At 43.6% G+C, this 23,250-nt stretch overlaps 1 protein-coding gene and 1 long non-coding RNA gene across 7 annotated transcripts in view; one reads left to right on the top strand and one right to left on the bottom strand.

The window, feature by feature from the left end:
• LOC106822941 (uncharacterized) overlaps positions 1 to 23,250 on the top strand; it is a 27,388-nt gene extending 4,138 nt beyond the window's left edge. The window contains exons 2-4 of the long non-coding RNA XR_011498560.1: positions 2,375 to 2,452; positions 2,697 to 2,792; positions 23,114 to 23,250. This is a non-coding gene — a long non-coding RNA (uncharacterized lncRNA). The remainder of the gene's footprint in view (positions 1 to 2,374; positions 2,453 to 2,696; positions 2,793 to 23,113) is intronic.
• DDC (dopa decarboxylase) overlaps positions 920 to 23,250 on the bottom strand; it is a 90,324-nt gene continuing 67,993 nt past the window's right edge. For 4 of the 6 annotated variants that reach the window (XM_014828363.3, XM_070498945.1, XM_014828361.3 and 1 more), the window contains 6 exons: positions 14,651 to 14,727; positions 11,107 to 11,126; positions 8,285 to 8,383; positions 6,037 to 6,138; positions 3,106 to 3,324; positions 920 to 1,292 (listed from right to left, as the gene is read on the bottom strand). In XM_014828363.3, coding sequence (XP_014683849.1) covers positions 3,124 to 3,324; positions 6,037 to 6,138; positions 8,285 to 8,383; positions 11,107 to 11,126; positions 14,651 to 14,727 — 499 coding nt within the window. In that variant the 3' untranslated portion in view covers positions 920 to 1,292; positions 3,106 to 3,123. The remainder of the gene's footprint in view (positions 1,293 to 3,105; positions 3,325 to 6,036; positions 6,139 to 8,284; positions 8,384 to 11,106; positions 11,127 to 14,650; positions 14,728 to 23,250) is intronic. The other 2 variants (XM_044778212.2, XM_070498830.1) reach the window with 1 other exon arrangement.

Here is a 23,250-nt window from a genome sequence, read left to right as displayed (position 1 = left end):
GCTGGATAGAGCTGCTCCAAAAAGGCCAAGGGCTGGCATTGGTGACTTTGGTGGCTTGTCTTAGAGCCCTTCCTTACAGCAATCTTTACTCAAGAGCACAATCTCATAAATTTGAGGCACCTCAGCCTCAACTCAGTGATCTGAGTGCTCAACACTTTACGGCTCCTAATGCAGTGACCCCAGTGGCCCATCCCAAGTCCCATGCTATGGACGTGGAAGTCAGGTCTGGTTCACTGATGTGTAGAGAACAGACGACCTAACCAAATAAGATGCGGACTACATGGCATCTCATATATTTTCAGATTTCTGAAAAACAGATAAGATCATTCAGTTATATTTGCATAAATATCAGAGGTATTTGAAATTCAAAAATACCCATTAATAACCCAAGAATCCTTTCCGAGAGTGCTTTCGATAGTTCTGTAGTCTCCAAAGGATAAGAACTAATCTTGGGATTAAAATACCCATGTTTCTAAGAGCAAAAGTGCTTTCAAATAAAAATAGGTTATTTGGGTAAATACTGCACTTATTGGCATTGATGTATACAAGCCTACTCTTCAGTTGTTTATTAATTATGATACCATAGGGCAGATGGACTGATTAGATAAAGAAACCAAGGCCCTAGAAGTTAGAGTTTTTCCCGTTACATGAGTAGAATTTGGTCTCTAGTTGTGTCTTAGTTCTGAATTTATTTCTTCAGAAGTTGAAGTCATCTCTAAGTAAAACTTGTGTGTTGTTAATGCATCTAGAACAGGGCCAGGCATATAGTAGGCACTCAATATACATTGTTGAATAAATAAATATTGTTTAAAAATATCCAAGTATGCCATACCTTTGGCAATTTTGAAAGGGTAAGTCGATGTGACAATATTCAATGCAGTACAATGTAGAACAGGATGCTTACCAGACACAACTCCCATTGCACTTCAAATTGTTTATTAAGCATCGAGCCACATGATGGAACAATTGAAAGACTACAAGTGTAATCTCAAGTTCCATAACCAGAGATTGCCCTGGAAAATATTTCAATAAGCCTTTCCCACCACTGACCACTTCAAGAGCACAAAAACACAGCCAAATAATGAATAAAAGCTATGTCCACTGAGATGAACTTTTCATATAGCAAATAATATTTCTTCATTGATGAGAGACTGAGCAGATGTAATCACAAGCTTCTGGATAACTTGGATAAGAAACATGAGGCCACATGTAGGCTTGGTTCCATGGAGCCGGGATGACTATATTTTCCTCTGATTCCAGTTTTCAGAGATTCTTTTTTCAACTTTTGATCTCTACAGGGAAAAATAACATGAAGATATGGCTGCATTCAAAAAATTAAAGAATCTGAATTTTGTGTACTTCTCATTTGAGCACAGAGAAGGAATATGCTATTTCTCCAGTGAGATGGAGGCAACTCTGCAACATAAAAGAGTTTGAATTGGAAAAAAAATGAGTTTTTATTGCCGATCTGGCTTCTCTATGACACATTTTATCACTATCAGCTGGAATCTGTGCCCTGTTTCTTATCTCTGTAAAGTGAGGATAGTTCCTTCTTTCTCTCAGAACTGGGACTGGATTTGATATGATTACCTCAAATAAGCACAAGTAAGGCCAAGGTATTAAGATTTTCATTGTTCTAATTAATCTTGCCAAAATAACATATGAGCATTGTGACTTACGATTGTATCCTGTACTTAAAGAAATTAAATCTTATTTTTTGCTTTTGAATTGATAGTGAGTATAATGACTCCACAGTAATTGTGACTTCTAACATAAATGTGAACTTTGTTTCTGATCATTTTTCAGAGCTACAGTCTCTTTCTGTGTTGCTGTGGGTACATAGGAATAAGATCATGATACGATACATCCTGATGAGATATGTGCAAACACAAGGTTGCAGAAATGTTAATCAGGAGTGTTCTCCTGATATGGTTTTGTTTTGTATATATCTTACAGTGGTTATTCTCTGCCCCCCCTCAACAGAGCCTTATCTTAGAGCAATGGAATAATTTGAAAATCTGAACCTCTCCCCAGTACCTTCCAGAGATGCTCAAGCTATAACTTTGGAGTTGGTCTGGGCAGGGTGGTCCCCCTCAGCTTACCAGCAGTGCACCTTTAAGAAAGGTCCTTATTGTGCCAGGAAAAGGCTCTGGTATTTCGGGACATGCCTTGACTGAGAAAGTGGATATCCGACCTCAGGGGTCAGGAACCATGGATAGGCCTTTCACATAAATGAAACACAATTTTTAACTTTTGATTTTTTGAGCACTGTAATAGTTCAGGTATTCACAATTAAAATTAAGAGCAAAGATAAAGTTGTATGCAATCAGTAAGATAAATTACATCATATGCTTAGGTTCCACATTCCCCACAGGTTAGGATAACCAAGCAATGGAGAAATGTGAAAGAAGAGAGAGAAAAAGAAGCAGAAGTTAAGGGGATGATCACAGAGGTATGTCCACCACCCCCCTCCCCCAAAATGGGGTGAAAGAAAAAAAAGACAGAAACAAAGAAGATGGACAAACTCCACTGGAATGACATTCTTAAAATAACCTAATGAAAAGGCTTATAAGGTTGTTGTGGTTCCAACAGACATAGCTTTAAATACCCTCCCTGTTACCAACGCTGCATTTGTGTAAAACGTTTTCCTTCCAAGTTACCACATGCTGTCTTCAGGGTTTCTGTCTTTCATGCAGGGTAAATCCCTCAGAACTGCAAGAAGCCCAGCAGTCTAAACATCTCCTTCCTCTGAACCATCAAGAATTGGGTCCTTCCTGACAGTAAATCATCAGGTATGTCAAATTCCCTTCCTAATGTTTTCAGTAATTGTCGTTTATCTACAGTTTGCCAGTTTAACATATAAGCTAATTATGACAGTAAGTTGCCTCAATGAACACTGAAGAAATCTGAGGGGAAATTATAGAGATATATGACTGATAGCCTCATATAAAAGAATACAGAGTAAAAATCTAAGTGTCTAAAGAGTCATTACTGTATAGCGATCCTCCCCTAGACGAGACAGGGCGAGGTGTTATCTTCTTCTTTTTACAGAGGAGGAAATTGGTCCCAGCAGCATTGAGTGATGGAGTTGGGACGGCAGCTTACCTGCAGCCGGCCCACCTTTTATTCCTTCTCTGCTTTCAGCAGTTCGGTTGCCAGCCCTCTGATGTGCTCCCAGGCCAGCTGCACGTGGGCAGATTCCACCGTGCGAGAGCAGATGGCAAAACGCAGCACGAACTTGTCTCTGAGGTGACAAGGAACCAAGTGGATCTTTTTGGCATTGTTTATTCTTTCCAGAAGAGCTTCAGTCAGTTTGTTGGAACCCTGAACAGATTGAGAGAGAGGAGCCGTGCTCAGGTCTCAGAGGACTGAAAAATTCAACAAATCACAAAGTAGGGCCAGTGCTTGGTAATATTGCAACCTATCAGTGAAAGAAACGAGTTTACCATTTGCTTTTCATTTACAATTGTAAAAAATAAAAAAATCAACTAAATCATAGTTACATGGCTCTAAAAGATTGCATCCTTTCCCTCCAAGACAATTTCTTGGTGTTCTAATGTGCTGTCAAAGGATGACCCTTCCACAGACCAGGTTCTTTAAGGAAAAATGAAGATTCCTAGATATGTGATCTACAAACTGATGAGCTTACACAGCAGAAATGGGGTTTCTGGTGGTCCCAGTGAAGGAGGCTCACTGAAATATATAGAAGAAAGTCTAAGCAACATAGAAAATGAAGCCTAATAGCCAACTTATTGCAAGAATCTGGGAAAATTGCCCATGAACTATAGGAGCAAGGGACCATTGGTGGACTTTCCATCTGGCAAGGAGCATCCCACCAGCCTTGGGCCAGAGGCCCAGCCCTTGCACCAAGTGGACCAGATGGAAACTTGTATCACACAGAAACAGAGAAGCCGTCGCTTCCCTGCCTGGGCGCTGCTTCCCGTGGCAGTGAGTCTCGCCACTCTTCTCATCATCCTCCCCCAACTCCTTTCAGTCTTTCTTCTGTTTCCAGGCAGCCACTCTACCACCTATAAGCCATATCGTTGCATGTAGAAGGGGGCTGGAAGTGGGGCCTTGCATGCTTGGTGGTACGACCCTCACAGGATTGTATTGTTTGTGTTCTCACTCTGTCTTGGAGTCGAGGCAGGAAGGACCAGTGGGAATAGAAGAGTCCAATTCTGCCCGGATGAACACCTGCTGGATGCTGGAAACTGGCCTTAGGCTGTGCACATCCACCCAGTTGCTGGCTGTGGGCCTGAGTGGGGCTCCTATTGGTGCCCAAAGGGACAGTGAATGTACCAAAGGCAATTCAGAAACTGTTGTCATACACCAGGTCTAGACAAAGTTTGTCCTATTCAAGGATGAGGATAGAGAAGAAAGAAATTATGATACAAAGGGAATGAAATTTTACCAGGAAGACTTAGCATAAGAGCAAACACCTGAAAACTATATAGCGCAGGAAATGAAAGCAAGTTATTTAGGAAAAATGTACTTGCCATTTTCAAATGAATTGGACAAGGTATGTTTTCTGTTAAATAGAGACAAAGAGAAAACAGTCTGAGATAGAAGAAGAAGGAGGAGGAGGAGAAGCAGGAGGAGAAGAAGAATAGACTAAGATGCAGAATAGGATCAATGGAGGACTGATTGAGATGAGGATGAAAGGAAATCAATTATGCAATAGCAACAGTTTATCTGCTTTGAGTTAAATAAAGACCACGTATATGTTGAAGCAGTCAGTGATGCAGAGGATTTAAAATCCAGACTGGAGAGGAATGGGACAGAGAGAATAAAATAATGACACGACAGTAGACGTGGAAGCAGAAAAATGAACCATCATGTCTGAATAATAGGCTTCTTCAAGAAGAAACTGGATTCATGGAATGGAAGTAACAAGGTAAGTTTCACAGAAGGAAACCTGTGTTAGCTGAAAAGCACCGTGGGATTCCTGAATGGGAGGACTCAGTATGTTGCACAAGAGAAAATGGACAGCGACCATACACTGGTGGGTTTGGTGTCATCGTGAATTATAAGAAGAAGATAAAAGTCTTAACCTTGACAACATTATAGAAAGTGAAAGAAGACACTCACAACAGACAACATAATGATAATGCTATTCATAGGAATGTCCAAAATAGGCAAATCCATAGAGACAGAAAGCAGATCAGTGGCCCTCAAGGATAGGTAGGAGGGAGTGACTGCTAATGGATATGGAGTTTCTTTTGGGAAGGATGAAGATGTTCAAAAATTAGATTGTGGTGATGGCAGAACAACTCTGTGGATATACTAAAAATCCTTGAAGTGTATACTTTAAATGGACAAAATATATGGTATGTGAGTGATATCTCAATGAAGCTGTTAAAAGTTTAAAAACCAAAGTCCTATAAGAACGCTGGCATTAAAAAGAAAAAAACAAAACCCCTGCTTAATGGCAAAAATCAAAGCATGATGCCAACACCCACGCTGACTGAACTGCCACCTCTGGTCATTCCAGGGGACCACACATCTGGGACACTGGTGCCTGAGGCGTCTCCCCATGTCCACCTGAGCATGTGTACCCTCTCTCTTCCTCTGCACACTTTCTCTCAGATCTCACAACTTCATGCTGTGCACAGAGCTCGCGTCTCCCTTGCCAGCTCTTGTGTCAAAACTCCAGGTTTTTCCATGACTGGTTCTCACCATCATCTCACAGCTCCAAGAATTAGTTGGGGAAAGAAATGGTAAGCAGAGGGCCGAGTTTTAATTGGCAGCTCCTTGACAATGCAACTGAACTCATCACTCCTTCTCGTGATAGCTTTCTTGGATTTGAAAGGGAGGCCTTGAGGAAGGGGAGATTCTGGAAATGAAAATCTAGCTCGAGAGTGGTCAGGGTGTTAGGATCTCAACCAGCTTCATTTATACAAGGTAGATTAATAAGGTGCGTGTGTTCAGCACATCTTGGGATCTTTTAAGAAACATCGTCATGGAAGTAATGAATGCTATTTTCCCCTCTGTCGCATTCGAAGACAATGAAGAAGACTGAAATCGACTTAAACATACCTTTAGCCGAAAACAGACCAGCCCCAGAGTGACTTCTGCACAGATTTCAAAGCGGGGATCCTGCTGCACCAAAGACTCAAACTCGTGAGACAGCTGGACGTGCTTGAAAGGGAAGGGGAAGCGGTCTGAATTTCTCATCACCACATAATTCAGAACCTAACCAGCTAGAAAACCTTATTAGACTGCACATCCATAATTCATTTAGATGCTTCTAGACATTTTCTTCAAGTGTTTATGTCACCCACTCACCAGCTGTCCCCACACAGGTTGAGCAGAAACTCGTTACCACGAGGAAAGGGCTAGTGTCTTCAGAAAAATCACCAACCATCATTTTCTTCTGTTCAGGGGACTGTTTTTAATCCCACCAAAACAACTTTTATAACTTTAGAATAAACATTGCTAAGATGTATTTAAATGTCCTAGAAAAGAGACAGTGGCTCATGTCTCTTGAGAAGCTGCCTTGTGCTAGCTGAGGGCCCTGCACTGCACCATGCATCCTCACGATAGTTAGCCGCCCACACACAGGGATAGCACGATTACACCCATTCTGCAGGCGAGGAAACCGAAGCTGTGGTGCTGATGCAGCTGCCTAACACCAAAGCTTCAGGTCCACAGAGTTTGCCACTGAGAGATGTGAATCATGTCAGTCCCCGTGACATTCAAGAACCACCTTCCTCTCTCTGAATTCACCACGTTATTTGACTTCTAGATGTTTATGGAGCTCAAAAGCTGATTCAAATATGTGCTCTGAGAACAGGCTCGCCACGGTCTAGGTGCACGTGTTGCTCATTCTAATCCCAGGCACCCAGCATGGTGCTCGCGCTTGTAGGTGCTCGGGGAGTACCTGAGCAGCAGCACCCTCGCTCAAAATGTTGTTGGGACTGAGACACCATTTAAATGAGCGGTTCCCAGTCACATAATAAATCTGCTGCCACTAGAGGGCACCAAAGACTTCATGCTGGAAGGTGATTCCCCCTCCCGCCCCCCCAACTCCCACTGCTGGCTGGGTCCGGGAAGAGCCACGCACCTACCTAGGGACGGGCCTTGACATCCCTGTGCTCCCCTTGTAAGACAAGACTGCTAACCCTCTTCAAGCGAGGCATGGAGTGTTTTTAGCATGAAGCAGCTTAATCACATCCAGTTGTCTCTGAGCTTAAAGCTGGAATCTTTATGGTGAGATAAACCACTTGTTTTTCACCTTCTTTCCCCAAAGAAACTGAATCCTCATTATATTTGAGACCATGGTCTTGAATGGGGACAGGGGGCTCTCCTACCCATAAACTCACACACACTCCTTTCCTAGTTCACTACCCCACATAGATTCTCCGGGTGATCTACAGCACCCATGTTTTCCCACAATAGCCTTGCCGGTAGAGAGAGGCCAGTGGGTGGCATTCGATAAGCACTGGGCCAACGCTTGCAAATGGACACCTTGCCATCTGCCCTGTCACAGAGGAGGGGCCTGGAGCCATCCCACTACACCCGCAGCTGCACAGAGGCTAAGCTGTGGTGCCAGGACATAAAATGAAGGGCTGACTCGTCACTATGGCTAGAGTTGGAACCCACAGGGGTGTCCAGTTCCCCTGAAGACTGAGGACCTCTGTCCTCAGGATAAGGTCACGGCTGAGGAAAGACAATAGGATGGGAGGGACCCAGCTGGAATTCAGCAGGCCTGCCACCACTGCCCAAATGAGTGGGCCTTGGGCAAGTCCCAGCACATATTCTGGCCTCACTTATTAGGGAACAAAAGCAGGTAATGGGGCTTGGAGCAGATCCATGGTTCTCACATTTCAGTGGCCATCATACTACCTGGTTTACTTATTAAAACAGAGGTTGCTGGGACCCACGCCATGAGATGAAGATCATGCAGGTGCTGCCAGCTGGGGCCCGTATGAGAACCACCAGGCTAGATGACACCCATGCCACCCCAGCTCTAAGATTCTCTTTCCTGGAAGTTTTTGGAGAAAAATATCTTGTGTCTTCACTGTTGTCATTGCTGACTGGACCTCACTGTCATCAAGATGTGGCTCAAGTGCCAACTATGTGGTGTTTTCGCTTTGACCATCTCCTGGGGCTGATAGCCTGTGTCATGGAAGGGTCTAAAAGGTCCATAATCATGCACTGACCATCTTATAAATACCCTATCTCAATAGCCCAGTCTATCCCTTATATCTGCTTATCAAGACATCTTACTTCATTTCTAAGACCTCCCTAATATTATCCTGATAAATAATGAAAGCAAAGGCACCTTGCGGATATAGGCTTGCAGTCCCTTGATTCCATACATCCTAAAAACAAACCACATCTTCAAAGAGCGGAATCTTCGACCCAATGGTAACTGCCAGTGCTGAAAGAAAATATAAAAGGGCACGTCAGTGAGGAATGTCCTAGGAGCTGGTTTCCTTTTTGACTCATCAGTCTGCCTGTTTCTCTTCGAGGCAGTTAATTCCCTGGAGGCCAAGCCCTCCAGCTGCCATGCCCCATCTTGGACGGCAAAGCTACCAATGGAGTGAGCAGTTCCCACAGCAAGAGGGTTTCTTTGCAAAGCTCTGAGACAGATGGGGGCAGAACAGGCTGTTGACTTGGGAGACACTGTGTCCACCGTGTGCACTCAATGGATGTTTGTTGAGTGCACACAGAGGGCGAGACCAGAGCTGGGCCTGAGGTGCCATTGATGGGGTTGAGGGCAGGCCGCCCCAAGATGTGGGGCTCTGGTATGCAGATTATTTCCAGCTGAAGAAAATGAAGCCTCAAAAGTCTCAGGAAGAGCATCCGACCTTCTCCCCTCAAACTGCCTAAAGGACTTCAACATAGAAGGCCCGTTCCAGGAAGGAGCTCATATCATGTGATAGCTATAGTATGATGTAAAATAGGTGTGATAAAAGGACACCAACCAACCCATTTTTGGGGCCTAGCAAAACCTGTTTAACAAACATTTGCATTCCATCTTTTTGTAGATTGTCTTCCTCCCCTTTGAAGTCCCAGATCATCATGTCCTCCTTGTCTGTAGCTGAGGATACTTAAACAGGCGGACTCAGCCAGATGGCTGAGTCACTCAGTTTCTTCTGGGTTCCTCCCGTGTATACATGCTATTAAATTTTGTTTGATTTTCTCTTGCTAACCTGCCTCTTTGATTATTTAGCCAGCCATAAGAACCTTAAGGAAAAGCGGTGGGGGGAATTCTCCCACTTCCTGACACCATCATAAGCAGACAGCGAAGGTGTGGCGCTGACCCCATGGAGTTTACAATACAGTGGTGGGGGTCGGGGTGGGGGCTTTCACTGGTTTCTCCATCTACAGAAAGAGGAAGGAGGGAGTTGAAGGCCACACCCCTCTGCTGCATCTTCCCTGTGAGGTTCTAGCACCATTTTCTAGAGCAATATTGACTCTCTTTCTGCTCCACTGGCCACCACAGAATGACCTGCAAGATGCTGTCACTAGAAAATACACCACCAACATGTACGACCTCAAATAAGCTTTCCCTAGTTTTTCCTGAATTTGTCAGCTGACTGGCACTCTACATGGTGTGTCACTCTCCAGTGGTTGTGAATGTACTCAAGCAGGGAAGAAAGGATGCAGAGGGGAAGGACAAGGGGCTGTTTGGGAAGATAAAGTACAGCAGTTTCCCCCCTTATCCTTGGGGGATATGTTCCAAGATCCCTAGTGGATGCCTGAAACCATGGATAGTACTGAACCCTATTTGTTCTGTTTTTTCCTATACAGACATACCTATGATAGTTTAATTTATAAATTATGCACAGTAAGAGATTAGCAACAATAACCAAAACTAAAATAGGACAATTATAACAATATACTGTAATAAAAGTTATGTGAATGTGGTCTCTCTCTCTCTCAAAAGTGAGGAGGGGTTGGAAAGAACAAAATGCCTAGGGAAAGACTGATGCCCCAGGCCCTTTGCATGCCCAGAACCCCAGAGGGAGGCCTCCACACTCAGGCCTCCACCAATCTGTGTGTTCTTTCCTAGTGGGGATGCCCTGAGTCTGCCCCATGTGACCTCTCCTACTTCATCAAGATGGTATTCTAAGGACTAACTTACGTGCATCAGTATTTATAAGACCCTCTGCTCCAAAATAATTTCCCTATCCTTTTCATTCGATCCTTCACAAATTGCATTCATTACCCATGAAATATTTGCCTAGAATACACTCTGTGCCATCCCCCCGGCTCTTTCCAGGGTGACAGCAGAATATGCAGCACAAGCATTCAAGAGGCCCTCACAAACCAGGTAGACGTCAGTGGGGGCCAGCTGCTATCATGCTTCACACCTGCTTGGAAACAGGTCCTTTAAAAACAGCAGGTGGGCCAAATGCAAGCTGTCCAGACACCACATACAGCTCATAAGCTGCCAGCACTTAATGCCTGGGACTTCATTATCATAAAGTATAAGAAATGGTTTAAGGAGAAGCTGGAATATCAGATTAGCTAAGGAGTTGGGACATTTTCCCTCAGGCCAGAAATAGCCACCAGAGAGGATTGAGATGTTTCAGATCCGTCTCAGAACGGCAGCTCAAGCACTGCAGAATGATCCTCATGGCATGTGTGACTGTCTGTACTTCTGTCTCCCTCAGCAGCCTAGGGGTCCAGGAGGGAGGTATGGGGCCTTGTGCACCTCTGAGAAGCTGCCAGAGCAGCCCATGGCTCCTGGTTGGGAAAGGAGTCTTGCCATCAGAGAAGCCAGTTAAGAGGCTGCCCTATGAGGCTCTGATTCTTCATTCTCCTCCTGCCCTCAGGATCCCGGCTCGAGGCACGCAGCAATAGTGTAGAACGGACAGAGGAATCTGGGTGCAGAAGTCCCTGTCCCCTTCCGAGGAGCACAGGCAAGATCCTTTCCTTCTGACCTGAGAGCTGCAATGGGTGGGTTCAGCAGAGCTGTCTACTGCCTGGTCTGATTTGCTCTTTAGGACCCAGTTAGAAGGTGTCCTTTGGTGGGACCCTGATAATGAGAGGAACAGGAGGCAGCAGGACTTATAGCCCATAATAGCATCCAGCTGCATTCATATTTTGGATTACCACAGACCTAGAGCTCAGTGTGACAGATTTCCCACTTACCCTGTAGTCAGTGATAAGCCCTAGAAAAGAGGAAAAAAAGAAACATTAGACACATTGGTACATTATGTGGCTAACGCTTCTCAACTTAAAGGTAAATTTCTTATATCCCATCCGTCATCTCCTGAACCAGACATGAGACCTTCCAGGGCTGGGGCTGGGTGTTCTTTGTGGCACTTTCCGAGGTAACAGATTCTAGGAGGTTCCTGGAGAGCAGAATGCACAGAACACAAATTGGAAATGCTAAACTATGAATGGATTCCCATTTGCCTTACTTTCTGCAGTGACATAAGCATGAAAATCTGAGATTTCTTCTAGTTCCAGCGGTACATTGACATTCAGATCATGTAAAGCCTTCATCATTCATTCATGCATGCATGGGAAGGTGAATTTGAGATAGAGTGATTAGAATATAAAAAAAGAATCAAACTCTTGATGAGTATTCATCTCCATGTTCTCAGATCTTAGTCCAGTGTCTGGCACAGACCAGATACCCTGTGAGTCAATTTCATTATCCTGGATTCAATGGCTTCATAGTGGTTATGAAAATGGCTGGCATTTTAGTCTCCTCTCTTGCCTAAAGCAGTAAATCCCGGCATCATATGGGGGAAAGAACCCTAGACAAAGAATCTCATAGATGGGAGTTTCTATCTGGTGATGCTGGGCAAGGATTACGGTGGAATTACAAAGATGTGTTGCAGTCCTGGGTTTTGGACATCCGATCCTCTAACTTAGGCCAGACAAGGCACGCTGTGGCTCCTAAGCATTCTGAGGTAAGAGTGGCTGCGGCGTGGCCACAGCAGGACCTCACTGTGGTCTAAAGTCACTATGGAAAATCTAAAGTCACAACTTCTTATGATGCCCTGACTGCCATCCGGAAAGACCAGGTGTTTTCTCAATTAGCATCATAAAATGGTAGAGATGGGAGAACATGCAGGGCTGTTTTGCAAGACTCAACCTCCTTATTTTGAGTGACTCTGAGATGCAAGCCCAAAGACACACAGCCTATGTCAACTCCCAACCAAAACTCTCTTCTTTACGCCATATGGAACAAAGTTGTTAACAAATAGACATCAACAGCAGAGTCACCAGAAGTAATCTGACAGGGATTCATAGATGCCAATAGAAATAAAATAACAGTGCCCAAAAGCATACTTGCATGTAATAAACACTCTATAAGAATTTGTTGAAAACCCAGGTGACACTGCAAATGAAGATAAACGAATGTCCCTCTTTTTAGTTTATATCACTGTACCATTTCTATGGCTACTAGTCACATAAGGCTATTTAAATTTAATTAAAATTAAATAAAATTAAAAATTGAGTCCTCAGTCAGAATAGCCACATTTCAGATGTTCAATAGCCACATGTGGCTGTGTATAGGGTAATGCTGACTTACAGAACATTTCCTTCTCTGTAGAAAAGTCTATTGGATGGTGCAACTAAAGCTGTAAGTAAGAGGCTTCACAAGTAGTGGCTTCTACGGCCAAACAACAAGGTTAGTGAAAGATGGCGTCTCCAGCTCAGTGAAGCTCCTTCTTTAAGGACTGCCTGAAGACGTATTTCAGCTGGGAGCTTCGCCGTGCAAGTGTTTCCTGTTAACATCAAGAACGCCAAAGCCCTCTCTGCCAGCAATTTCCTACAATGATGGTTTGACTCATACTGTGGACTACTTAACATATTTTATATGCCTTGTAAATCTTTACAATTACATAAAATATGTGGGGTGAGCAGCTTCTAAATTGGCAAATGGCATACAGTAATAAAAACAATGAAACCAAACAATGCATGAGAGAAGACTGGCGAGAAACACAACCACACATCAGCAGTGTCTGAATTTGGGTGGTGGGGTTATGGGAACGTTCCCACTCACTGTTTACTCTTTTCCATTTTCCAAATGTACAGCTTTTATATCGAAAGAATTTATCTGAAAAGTCTATATGACAGGTGCAGCCACTTTTCCCTGTTACCAGCATTGTGACAGAATTATCTGTTCTCAAAAAAAAAAATTTCCCATTTCTTTTGGTCCTAGTTCAATGTATACCACTGGTTGGCATGCGTCCAATGAGACAACATATGTAAAAGTGTGTGGGCACAGAGGTGTAGAAGCAGACTGTGGAGAAATACTGAGGAGGTGAGGCTGGCACAGCAGGCTGGGGCCAGGCCAGGCGGGCTGTGAACCCTGGTCGCAGCCCAGAGGCTCTGATGGGTGTGGACAGATGGGTGCTGCTCCAGGTGGACCCAGGAATCCTGTCTCTGTGTGATGGAGACAGGTGCAACCCTAATGGGGAGAGGACTGAAAAGACCTGCCGATTACACATGGCTCACTGCTGCCAGGTGGTCAAGTGAGCCGCATGTGATGCTCCTGCGGTTAGGGACTGCTGTGCCGTCTGTAGGGATGTGTGTCTGCACTTCACCTGAGAACATCGACACTTAAAAATAATATTTCTAATTACAGTGTTTTTAAAAATGTAAAAATGTAGAGAAAATTAAGAAAATTCACAAATAATTATGCCATCAAGTTGCAAGTACTGTTCACATTCTGAAATTTCTCATTCCATGATTTTTTTTTAAACTTTTGTATCACTGGGATCATTATTCTAAATATCAGATTTTTATCTTTGATAAGAACATCAGAGAATCTGGATTTCTACTCTGTTGGCCCCTCCTCGGGGCCCGCTTGTAGTAACATGATTTGGTGTTTGGCCGTGGCCTGCAGGTGAGGACAGTAGCCATAGGAAAGGAGCCATTTTGTGTTTTATAGGAATTGTGCTGAACTACAGAAGGGCGTTTCCTGAGGAGGCACAGGAAAAATCTCTCCAGCGTCTCTGTACCGGGGAATGCTCTATTCTCACCATGACTCAGACACCTGGCCATGACCCCTCTCTGCCCTCATCATTGGGAAGCCAACCTGGAGGCCCCCTCACCATGTTGTGAGCCCGCTGTGGCCTCTGAGAGCAGCCCACGCCAGGCTGCTGCTGTCGCTTCCCCACCAGACTTTGCAGCCAGGCACAGGGCCTCGTTCACTGTTGCATCACCAGTGCAGGCACTGAGAGCAGGTCTACCAACCCAGAGGAGGAGGTGGCATTTGTGTCCCAATCCTGCCCGGTGTCATCAATTTTCTCTTCGCTCCCTGACACCTCCAGCCCAGCTTTCTTCATTTCCTTCCTTCCCCCTGGTGGAACTGGAATAAACGGATGCACACTCTCTTTCAGAGACACTAGGGCAGTCGTTATTTTAAAGTTTCTTTGCTGGAGGTGTCCACACCAGTATTGAAAACCGTGCATGCCCTTCCCTGCCCTATAGGTCCCCCAATGCTCCTGCACTGAGCAGTTCTGGAGTGGGGGCTCCACCGAGGGTGCCCAAGGCCTCATCACTGCCCCACCCCACCCCACGGGAAGCAGCTCCTCCTCGGCGCCATGCTTAGCACCCACTGGGCTAGTCTTTGTGGACTTGAATCTTCCTCTCTGGCTCTTAGGCACTTTGAATGCAGCTCTGATGAGGACAAAACCAGGAACAGACGGCAAAAAGCAAGACAACAGTTTACCTGAATCCTGGTGGCTGTGCTTCAGGTAGACAGGGTCCAGTTTAAAGGCTCCTGTTAGGTCTGTTCTCTTTTTCACCCTGGTTTTGGAGAACAAATGATGGGGCTTAATGAGGAAGCGCCGCAGATGGGGCTGTGCAGCCCTTGTGTCCTGTCCCCTCTTCCACCTGGCTCAGCTCAGACACACCTGCTTCAGGACCCCTTCCTGGGACCCTAATCTGCATGCATGCCCTTGTTTATGCTTCTACCACCCCTGGCCTCACTGTAGCATGGCATTAATTTGCAGAGCTCCAAGCACCTTGGGGGGTTAATAGAAAGTAAATATTTAGTCTTTATCCCTGGCTCCTGGCACATAGCTCCCAAAACCCTTGGAATCTCTGGAGTGATAATTGTGTCTTTCATATGCCAATGAGATGACTGGTGGCTGGGGGCCCCTAGATATCTTTAGAGTGGGGGCTGGCTGCCAGGAAAACTGTCTTGATTAGAGGGTTGGAACTTTGAGCCCCACCCCCCAGTCTCCAGGAGGGGAGAGGGTCTGGAGATCGAGTTAATCGCCAATGGCCAGTGAGTTAATCAATCATACCAATTCAGTGACCCTCCATACGAGCCCCTAAATGACAAGGTTCAGAGAGCTTTGGGGTTACTAAGCACATCAGGGTGCTGGGAGGGAGGCACACCTCAAGAGGACAGGGAAGCTCTGTGCCCCCCACCCCACCCCTATCTTGGCCCATGCATCTCTTCCACTGGTTGTTCATTTGTATCCTTTATAACAAACCAGTCAATGTAAGGGAAGTGCTTTCCTGAGCGCTGTGAGCTGTTCTAGCAAATGGTTGAACCTGAAGGGGAGGGGTTGTGGGAAGCCCCGACTCTATAGCCAAGTTGGACAAAAGTGTGGCTAACCTGGGACCCTCTCTTTGTGACTGGCTTGTGGGATTGAGCCCTTAAACCTGGGGGTTCTGTGCCAGCTGCAGGTAGTTAGTGTCAGCAGTGAGTTGTGGGGCACCAGCTGGTGTCTGGAGAGCTGGAGGACTGATGTCAGGAGAAACCCAGCAGGTTAGTGTCTATTCCTTTCTGTCCTTCCAGGCCTAGCACAGCACCTGGCCTGACGGGCCTCATAGTGTGTGTGGGATGAACAGAGGGCTAATGGTAAGAAGGCAGTGCCCGGTGCTACCACACGTCCTCAGGCTCAATCCTTTCACACCATGGAACATGGATGGCGACAGTCGTTCTGGATAACTCAGGTCAAAGCTCTCACTTGCACTGGGATTTGAAGGTCTGAGCTTTATGATAGTCGCCCCCCCTCCTCATTTGGCAGTGTGGACACCATCTCAAAGCAATTCTGTGGCAAATAGAGTGTCCTAGGGACAAACTAGAGAAGAAATGTCAGTCTGACAGTAGCTTAGGCTTGAAAGCAAATACAACGTGCGAGTCCCTAAAAAATAACACCTAGTGAGCACGAAATAGGATGCCAGGGTGTGGCTTACCAATGAGGAGACAAGAAAGAGGCTAGATTTATTTATGGAAGGTAACTGAGGTGTTATTACCTCAGAGGGTTAAAAGACAGACTGCACCAGTAAGCAATAATGACTGACTGGTGCTTACTCTCACTCTGACCTGTGGAAGAAAACGGATAGCACCTGGTGTTAGGTGTGTGTATACGGAATTTTGTCGCATCATGGGCACTGTGTGAGGAGCCACTGGAGGAATTTGCTTTGGCTCTCTGGACTAGAAAAAAACTCTGTGCTTAGCCTTAAAGAGAGGGGGACAGCAAGAGAGAAAGGGGTAGAAATGCTCATCGTTCTCAGTAGGACTTTGCCCTTGTGAATGAAGTTCACACTTGACTACTCACTGATGCCTGTCATGACCTTGGAATGGGGTTTCTTTTTTTTTTTTAATTAAAAAACATTCATTGTTAGAGCCATGCAAAAAAGTATAAATAATAATGCGTCCACTCTGCTACTTATAAACCAAACTTGCCCACATAGTTCATTCTTCCATATGTGTCCCTGCCCTCCCCGCCACCCCCCCACCCAACCCCAGGCAGCCACAGGCTGCACGTGGTTTATCACTCCTACAGTGTTCTAGGCAAATTCCCAAGTAATCTGTAATATTGTTTTGCACATTTTTAAACATAACATAACATAAACATAAGTTGTTCACACATAATGGCATCGCTCTCTGTGTATTTTTCTATAACTCGCTTTTTCTCTAGAAAATTTACTCCTGAGCTTCCACCCATTCATCCAAGTGGTTGTCATCCATTCATCCTTACTACTTCACTGGATTCCACCCCATGAACAGATCACAGCTGATCCCTTCTCCTATTGTTTCCCATTTATTGTTAGACAACCTATGCTGAGTGAACACTCCTGGTGCCTCTGGGACTCGTGTCTAGTCATGGCATAAGTCAGGGAAAGGCATGAAGTCTATGACCTGGGTGGATGCAGTGCCGAATTAATCTCCAAGGCTGCAGCCCATGAGCTCCTGCATTCGCATCTTGGCCAGCATTCAGTGTGGAGAGACTTTATTTTCTACAACTGACAGTGTTTTGGTGTGATTTTGATTTGCATTTCTGATTACTAATGAAGTTGAGTAACTTTGCTTTTATAGAGGCCACTCCTGTTTCCTCTTTGGTGAGAAAATTGTTGTTTATTTTTCTGTTAGGTTGTTTGTCTCTATTGTATATTGGATTGTGAAAATTTTGTCAATAGTAGGAATGCTAATCTAGAAACTTGTGGGCTGTTTCTGGGCTCTCTCTTCTTATCTCCGCCCCTCTGTGCCACGCCGGGACTATCCTGGCTCCAACAATGTTGCTTCACATGCCCGTTGATGTTGGCTGGGGCGTGATTCCCACCAAATTTTTCTTCACTATTCTCTTGGGTATTCTGGGCCCGTGTAAGTATTAGGATCAGCTTTATCAAATTCCATGAAAATATCTAGTCAGGATACTTATTAGAATTGTACTGGGGTCTTACATTGAGTTTCCGCCTCCATATAGATAACATACCACTCCATTCAGTCAGGAATTCTGGAATGGCTTCAGAAAATTATTTAATTTTCTTCATAAAAATATATACAAGTTTTTATACAATTATTCATAGTAATCCTATATCTCTTCTTGCTATTATAAAGAGTATTCTTTTTAAAAAATTACATGAACTGCTCATTATATATGTAAAACATTATATGCAACCTTAAAAAATGTTGTGTATCTAGAAATCTTACTACCTTACTAATAATAATACTTTCATTGAAGATTCTCTTTTTATTGCAGTCACATCATCTGAGAATAATGAAGTTTTACAGCTTCCATTCTGATTCTTACACTTTTACTTCTTTGTCCTCTCACAACAAGGTTAGGAGAGCACAGGGTCGAATACAAGTGGGGACTATGGCGCTCCTTTTATTTTCCTGATTTTAACGGGAGTACTTCTAATATTTCACCATTGAGAACAGGTTTAGTGTAGCTTTTTGGGAGATATTTTTAATCAGATTAAGAAAGTTTGCTTCTGTTCCTATTTTACTAAGAGTTTTGTCCTAAATGGGTGTTGCATTTATCTAATGCTTTTTCTGCATCTAATGTAATAACTTCTTTCTCCTTTACTATTAACATGGTGAATGACACATAAAAATCTTCTAATATTTCTAAACCACTCAGGCATATCTGGGATAAACACATTTTGGTCATGATATACTATCTTTTTAATTTAAAACATCGTTGAATTTTATTTGCTAATGTTTCACTTAGAATTTCACCATTTAAGTTTGTGAGCTTGTCCTATAGTTTCCTTTCTCAGCTTCTCATCTGGTTTTGGAATCAAAGTTACAGTTACTTTTTTTTGTGAGGGAGGGTGTGTGTCCTCCTTGCTGTTCGCTTTGAGTTATATTCTTGATTGGACCTATAAATGCCTTGACAATTTGGTAGATCTTGCTGTTAGAAGAGTTTGGAGATTACTGCTGTGTGAAAATTTAACTATTGGCACATTGTCTTTAACAGCTGTAAGATTTTTTAGGTTTTCTATTTATTCTGGAATCAGTTTGGTAACGCGTTTTGTAGTTATTGTTATGTACATTTGTAGGCAATTTTTAGCATGATGTTATTCACAGTACTCAGTTACTATTTTTTTAAATCTCTGCAATAGCTGTGGTTAGTCCTTCCTGTATCCATTACAATTTACCTCTGTTTGCTCCATTTTTGATCCAGCTCTCCGGAGAGCATCCATTTTACAAGGCAGATCAAGGTCCAACATGCAGCTCTATTGATCCACTCTACCAAATTTTTATCTTCTATATCATTGATATCTCTTAATCTTTATTATTTCCCTCCTTCTAGTTTTGGGGAGTTTATCCTGTTGCTGTTTTCTAGCTTCATTTTCTGGCTCATTATTTTCTTGGCTCATTATTTCCTGGCTTTCATCTTTTCTCTTGAAGTCTGTCCTCTAAGTCCTACTTTAGCCACTTGCCACAAGTTCTGTTGTGGCTTTAGATTCATTCAGTTCCTGGTGTTTCCAGTTTCCCATTGTGTGTACTTTATTCATTGACTCGTGATCCAATGGGTCTGTGGTGTCTGCTCTTCAATGTTTAGGTACTAGCTCTGCTTTTCCTTGTAAAGTTTAACGGTATTACAAAGAGGAAGACTTTACTTAAACAAATAAACATGTGTATGCACGCATACACACATAGACACGTGCTTTCTAGGTATCAGAGTTATCTCACGCAAAATGAGCCTCACGGTGAGGAAAGTCTCTTCCTGTCACCAAATATACTCCTGAAGGATGACCCTGAGGGATAAGGGCATGGGGACTCCTGTGCTGTGTTGAAAGTATAGCTTTTTAAGTGGTCTTTTAAAAAAAATCTACAATAATGTGCATGGCTCACTGAATGAACTCTCGTTACCTCTTGGTGCCAGTAACAGCTAGAAAGCCTTCAAAATACTAAACGGCACAAGGACCAAAGTGCAAAGAAACCAAAAACATTCGTAGAAATCTGTGCACTAACACTTCTAAAACAAGTTCTGCAATCAAGTCTTACCATAGCTAGAGTGATCAAAAATCTTTCCAAGTAACTGAATTAAAAAGAAAATGTAACAGAAGCATACAAAAGCTATAAAACTATTTATTAAAAATCAATTTTATCTGGGAAAAAAAAATCAAGCCTCTTTTTAAAGGTAGATAAAACATGCCCTTGGTGTGTGTGGGATTTGAGGCTTGCTTTGAAGAAGATCTGGTATTAAAGAAACATTAAGGTCTGAGCAGAATGGTTTATATTTACATATAAAAGATTCAGAATACCAAATGAACAATAAAAAGCTTATGAACACAATATGAAATCATTATGAAATGTATTTACTGTGCTTGTAATGATTGCAAGTTTTAGAATCTTCAATTACCTTGTCCATTTAAATACATAAAGAATATAACCAACGTGTTTACTTTAAATTATGGACTAACCATTGGTAAAATTTCATTAAACAAAAGAGAGACACTTCTGATTTTAAGGAATACAAAAAAGCCAGTGAGAGCAATAAAAAAAAAAAAATCCATTATATCTTTTTTGTTGTATAAGCAAAATCTTTAAACACATCTATAAAAAATTCACAATTTAGGATTGTTTGTTTGCCTGTTTTCAACTCTGAGGAGTGTGGAGGGAGGCCAGTTCTGTTCTGAAATCCAGTTCTTACAAGCATCCTTATCATCTATGTTAGGACATCTCATTTTACAGCAATAACTTCTTAGAATAACAGAATATGTATATTTGATTCCTGGATTTTCAGCACAGTGCAAAAAGCCTCTGAGTAGATTCTCAGCCTTCATTCTCTCCCCACTCCCTGTTACCATGTTGCAAAGCACTGCCGCCCTGTCCTTACATCCTCCACAAACACGCAGGCCACCCATCCTGGCCCAAGCACGCTCAGGTAGGAGAGGGATGCAGTGCAAAGAGGAGAGGGATGCTGCGGTCCATCTATTCATCCCTGGCCTTTAGGCTGTACATGCCTGGGCTAAAATACAGGACAATTTTCACCATTCAGAGAGAAAGCAGAATCAGTGACAGCTTGAACAAAGTGGAACTAGAATCAGGGCCTGATTTTGCCTCATTCACACCAAAAAACAGCCCTTCATTCTCCAATTTCTTCTGTGTCCCTCTGGAACAATTTCAATGTGTTCTTTTTGCGCTCTGTCATTTGTATGTGTGTTTGTAAAACGTGTATCGCTTTGCGTGCATATATTCTTAATCTGCATCCTGTGAGATACACAATCTGTTTCTGACTCTTTTTACTCAGTACTGGTGTTTTAAAACATCACCCCTATTGCCATCAAAAGTTGTATCTGTGGTTCTGGTGCAGATAGTTGTGTGCCTGTAAGCAAATTCATGAAACATCTCAGAACTCCACTTGCCTCATCCATAAAATAAGGACAACATCCCGACACCGTGTGACTGTTGCAGAGGTCAGTGGCACTGTGCCTGGTGACAAGGTGTGTGCCCTGCCCAGACCAGCTCAGCCCCAGTGTCAGTGACCTACGGAAATGGTGCTGTAAAGGGCTCTCATGAACTAATGAGACATTAAAAAGCTGTATGTTTATGTAAAAACAGCAACTTTGAAATGTGAGCAGCTTATTCAAAACAAATTTAAATCCATATGGATTCAATTACATTTAAATTTAAATTTAAATCCATTTCGTATACAAAAATGATCTTCCACGGCTTTCCCTGTTCCAAGTTCCCTGTTGTGCCCGCCTCCACCTCAGGGTCTTTGCATGGATTCTTCTCGAGCCTCACGTGGTCCCCTGTCAAATGCTACTTTACCCAATATGCTTTCCGGATCTCTATCTCAAACTATCAGGCAATGAATGAAGGGGCCTATGGAGGTGCCTCCTTTGCACATTCCTTTCTCCCTTCCAGCTCCCAGGTGCTCCCCAAACTTCTCACCTGACTCTCTCCCCTCTCCCTTCCCAAACTCTTCCCTCGAACCTCCTCATCACGTGGACCTCAATCTGCACTGGCCCAAATTTGATTTTATTTCATTCCTCGATTGACTTTGCGTCTATTTTATTTATTGGAAACACTGTCCCACGGCTGAGACTCCTAGAGCCTAGGGACAATATTGCTCAGTTTCAGCTCCTCTGTGCTCAAAACCAAATCCCTTCCAGTTAACCTGTACCCTTTCCTCCTCCTTGTTCTTGGTCTGGATGGGGCTGCCCCCAATGCAGATACTGTTCCATGAGCAACACCGCGGTGCAATTCCTGGTTGGGGTCTGGACTAGTGTGGGAGGGCCTAGTGCCCATGGCCTCTGCAGGCAGGGCAATGCTCCAAAAGGTCCCTGCATGAAGGGAGAGCAACTTCTCTGTAGTGAGAACAAATGGGGAATGGCTGTTAGGGTGTAGTGAGATCAAAAGAAAACAGAAGTGCATGAGAATCAATGAAACCAGAAGTAGATGGCATAATGAAGATTATAGGCTTTAAAATAAGCTGACCTGGTTTAAATCCCTAAATATTAGCCTTAAGGCTTTAACTAATCATTCCTTATGAGCATTATTATGGGCTGGACTATGTCCCTTCCTCAAAATTACCGTGTTGAAGGTCTGAAGTCCTGACCCCCAGGACCTCACAATGTGACTGTATGTGAGATAGGGTCTATAAAGAAGTGATTAAGTTAAAATGAAGTTGTATGTCTAGGCTCTAATCCAATATGACTGGTGTCCTTAGAAGAAGAGGAAATTTGGTCACAGGCATGTCAGAGGGACAACCACATGAAGACACAGGGAGGAAACAGCTGTCTACACGCCAAGGAGAGAGGCCTCAGGCAGGAGAAACCAACACTGCTGACGCCTTGCTCTCAGACCTCCAGCCTCCAGAATTGTGAGGAAATAAGTCTGCGTGGTTTAAGCCGCCCAGTACGAGGCACTTTGTTAGAGCAGCTCCAGCAAGGTAATATAGGCGCCGTGCCAAAAACCGTAGACATGAGCAGTTATGTTAAAATGCAAATCCTTCAAAATGAATCTCCATCAGTCGATATTCAGGTTGTCTTTATGACATCTTGTGACAAACCCTTGGGTTTGGGAGAGACCTGATTTTCCCAGATGCATAAAATCACCCCGAAATCCTTGACAGTTATTCTGTCCAGGACCCCCATTAGCTCAAGAGAGAGAAAACACATCCTCTACTATAGTTGAGTTTTACTCATTGATTTATTTAGCCTTTCAAACCCTCAGGCAGGTAGGAATCTCCTCAAATATTGACAACCCCCTCATTTTCCACCCCCAGGGGGTAACTAATTGTCCTTCTCTGTGGTAAAATTTTAAATACTGGGGGCTGCTCTTGCGTCTTATGGCTTTATGGTTATTCTTTTCTACAGGCTAATAACCCTCAGTCCTCTTTCCATTCTCCAAATGACATGACCTCATCCCTGTATTTTCTCTTCATCTCTTCTATATGTCACCTTTACTTTGTCAAATTTCCCTTTACAGGTGGTGCCTGATCTGAACACAGGATGCCAAGGAGGACCCATCTGAGACAGATTAAAACACAGCCACCAGTTCTCATTGCATCTGCTCCTGAGTGTCAGTGGCAGCCACGTCATTCTCCGTGAAAAAGACTGTTTTCT

The sequence above is a fragment of the Equus asinus genome, chromosome 1 (genome assembly GCF_041296235.1).
Source record: "Equus asinus isolate D_3611 breed Donkey chromosome 1, EquAss-T2T_v2, whole genome shotgun sequence".
Lineage (NCBI taxonomy): Eukaryota > Metazoa > Chordata > Mammalia > Perissodactyla > Equidae > Equus > Equus asinus.
The sequence above is the reverse complement of the archived record's forward strand: the minus strand, read 5'-3'. Positions and strand labels throughout refer to the sequence as shown.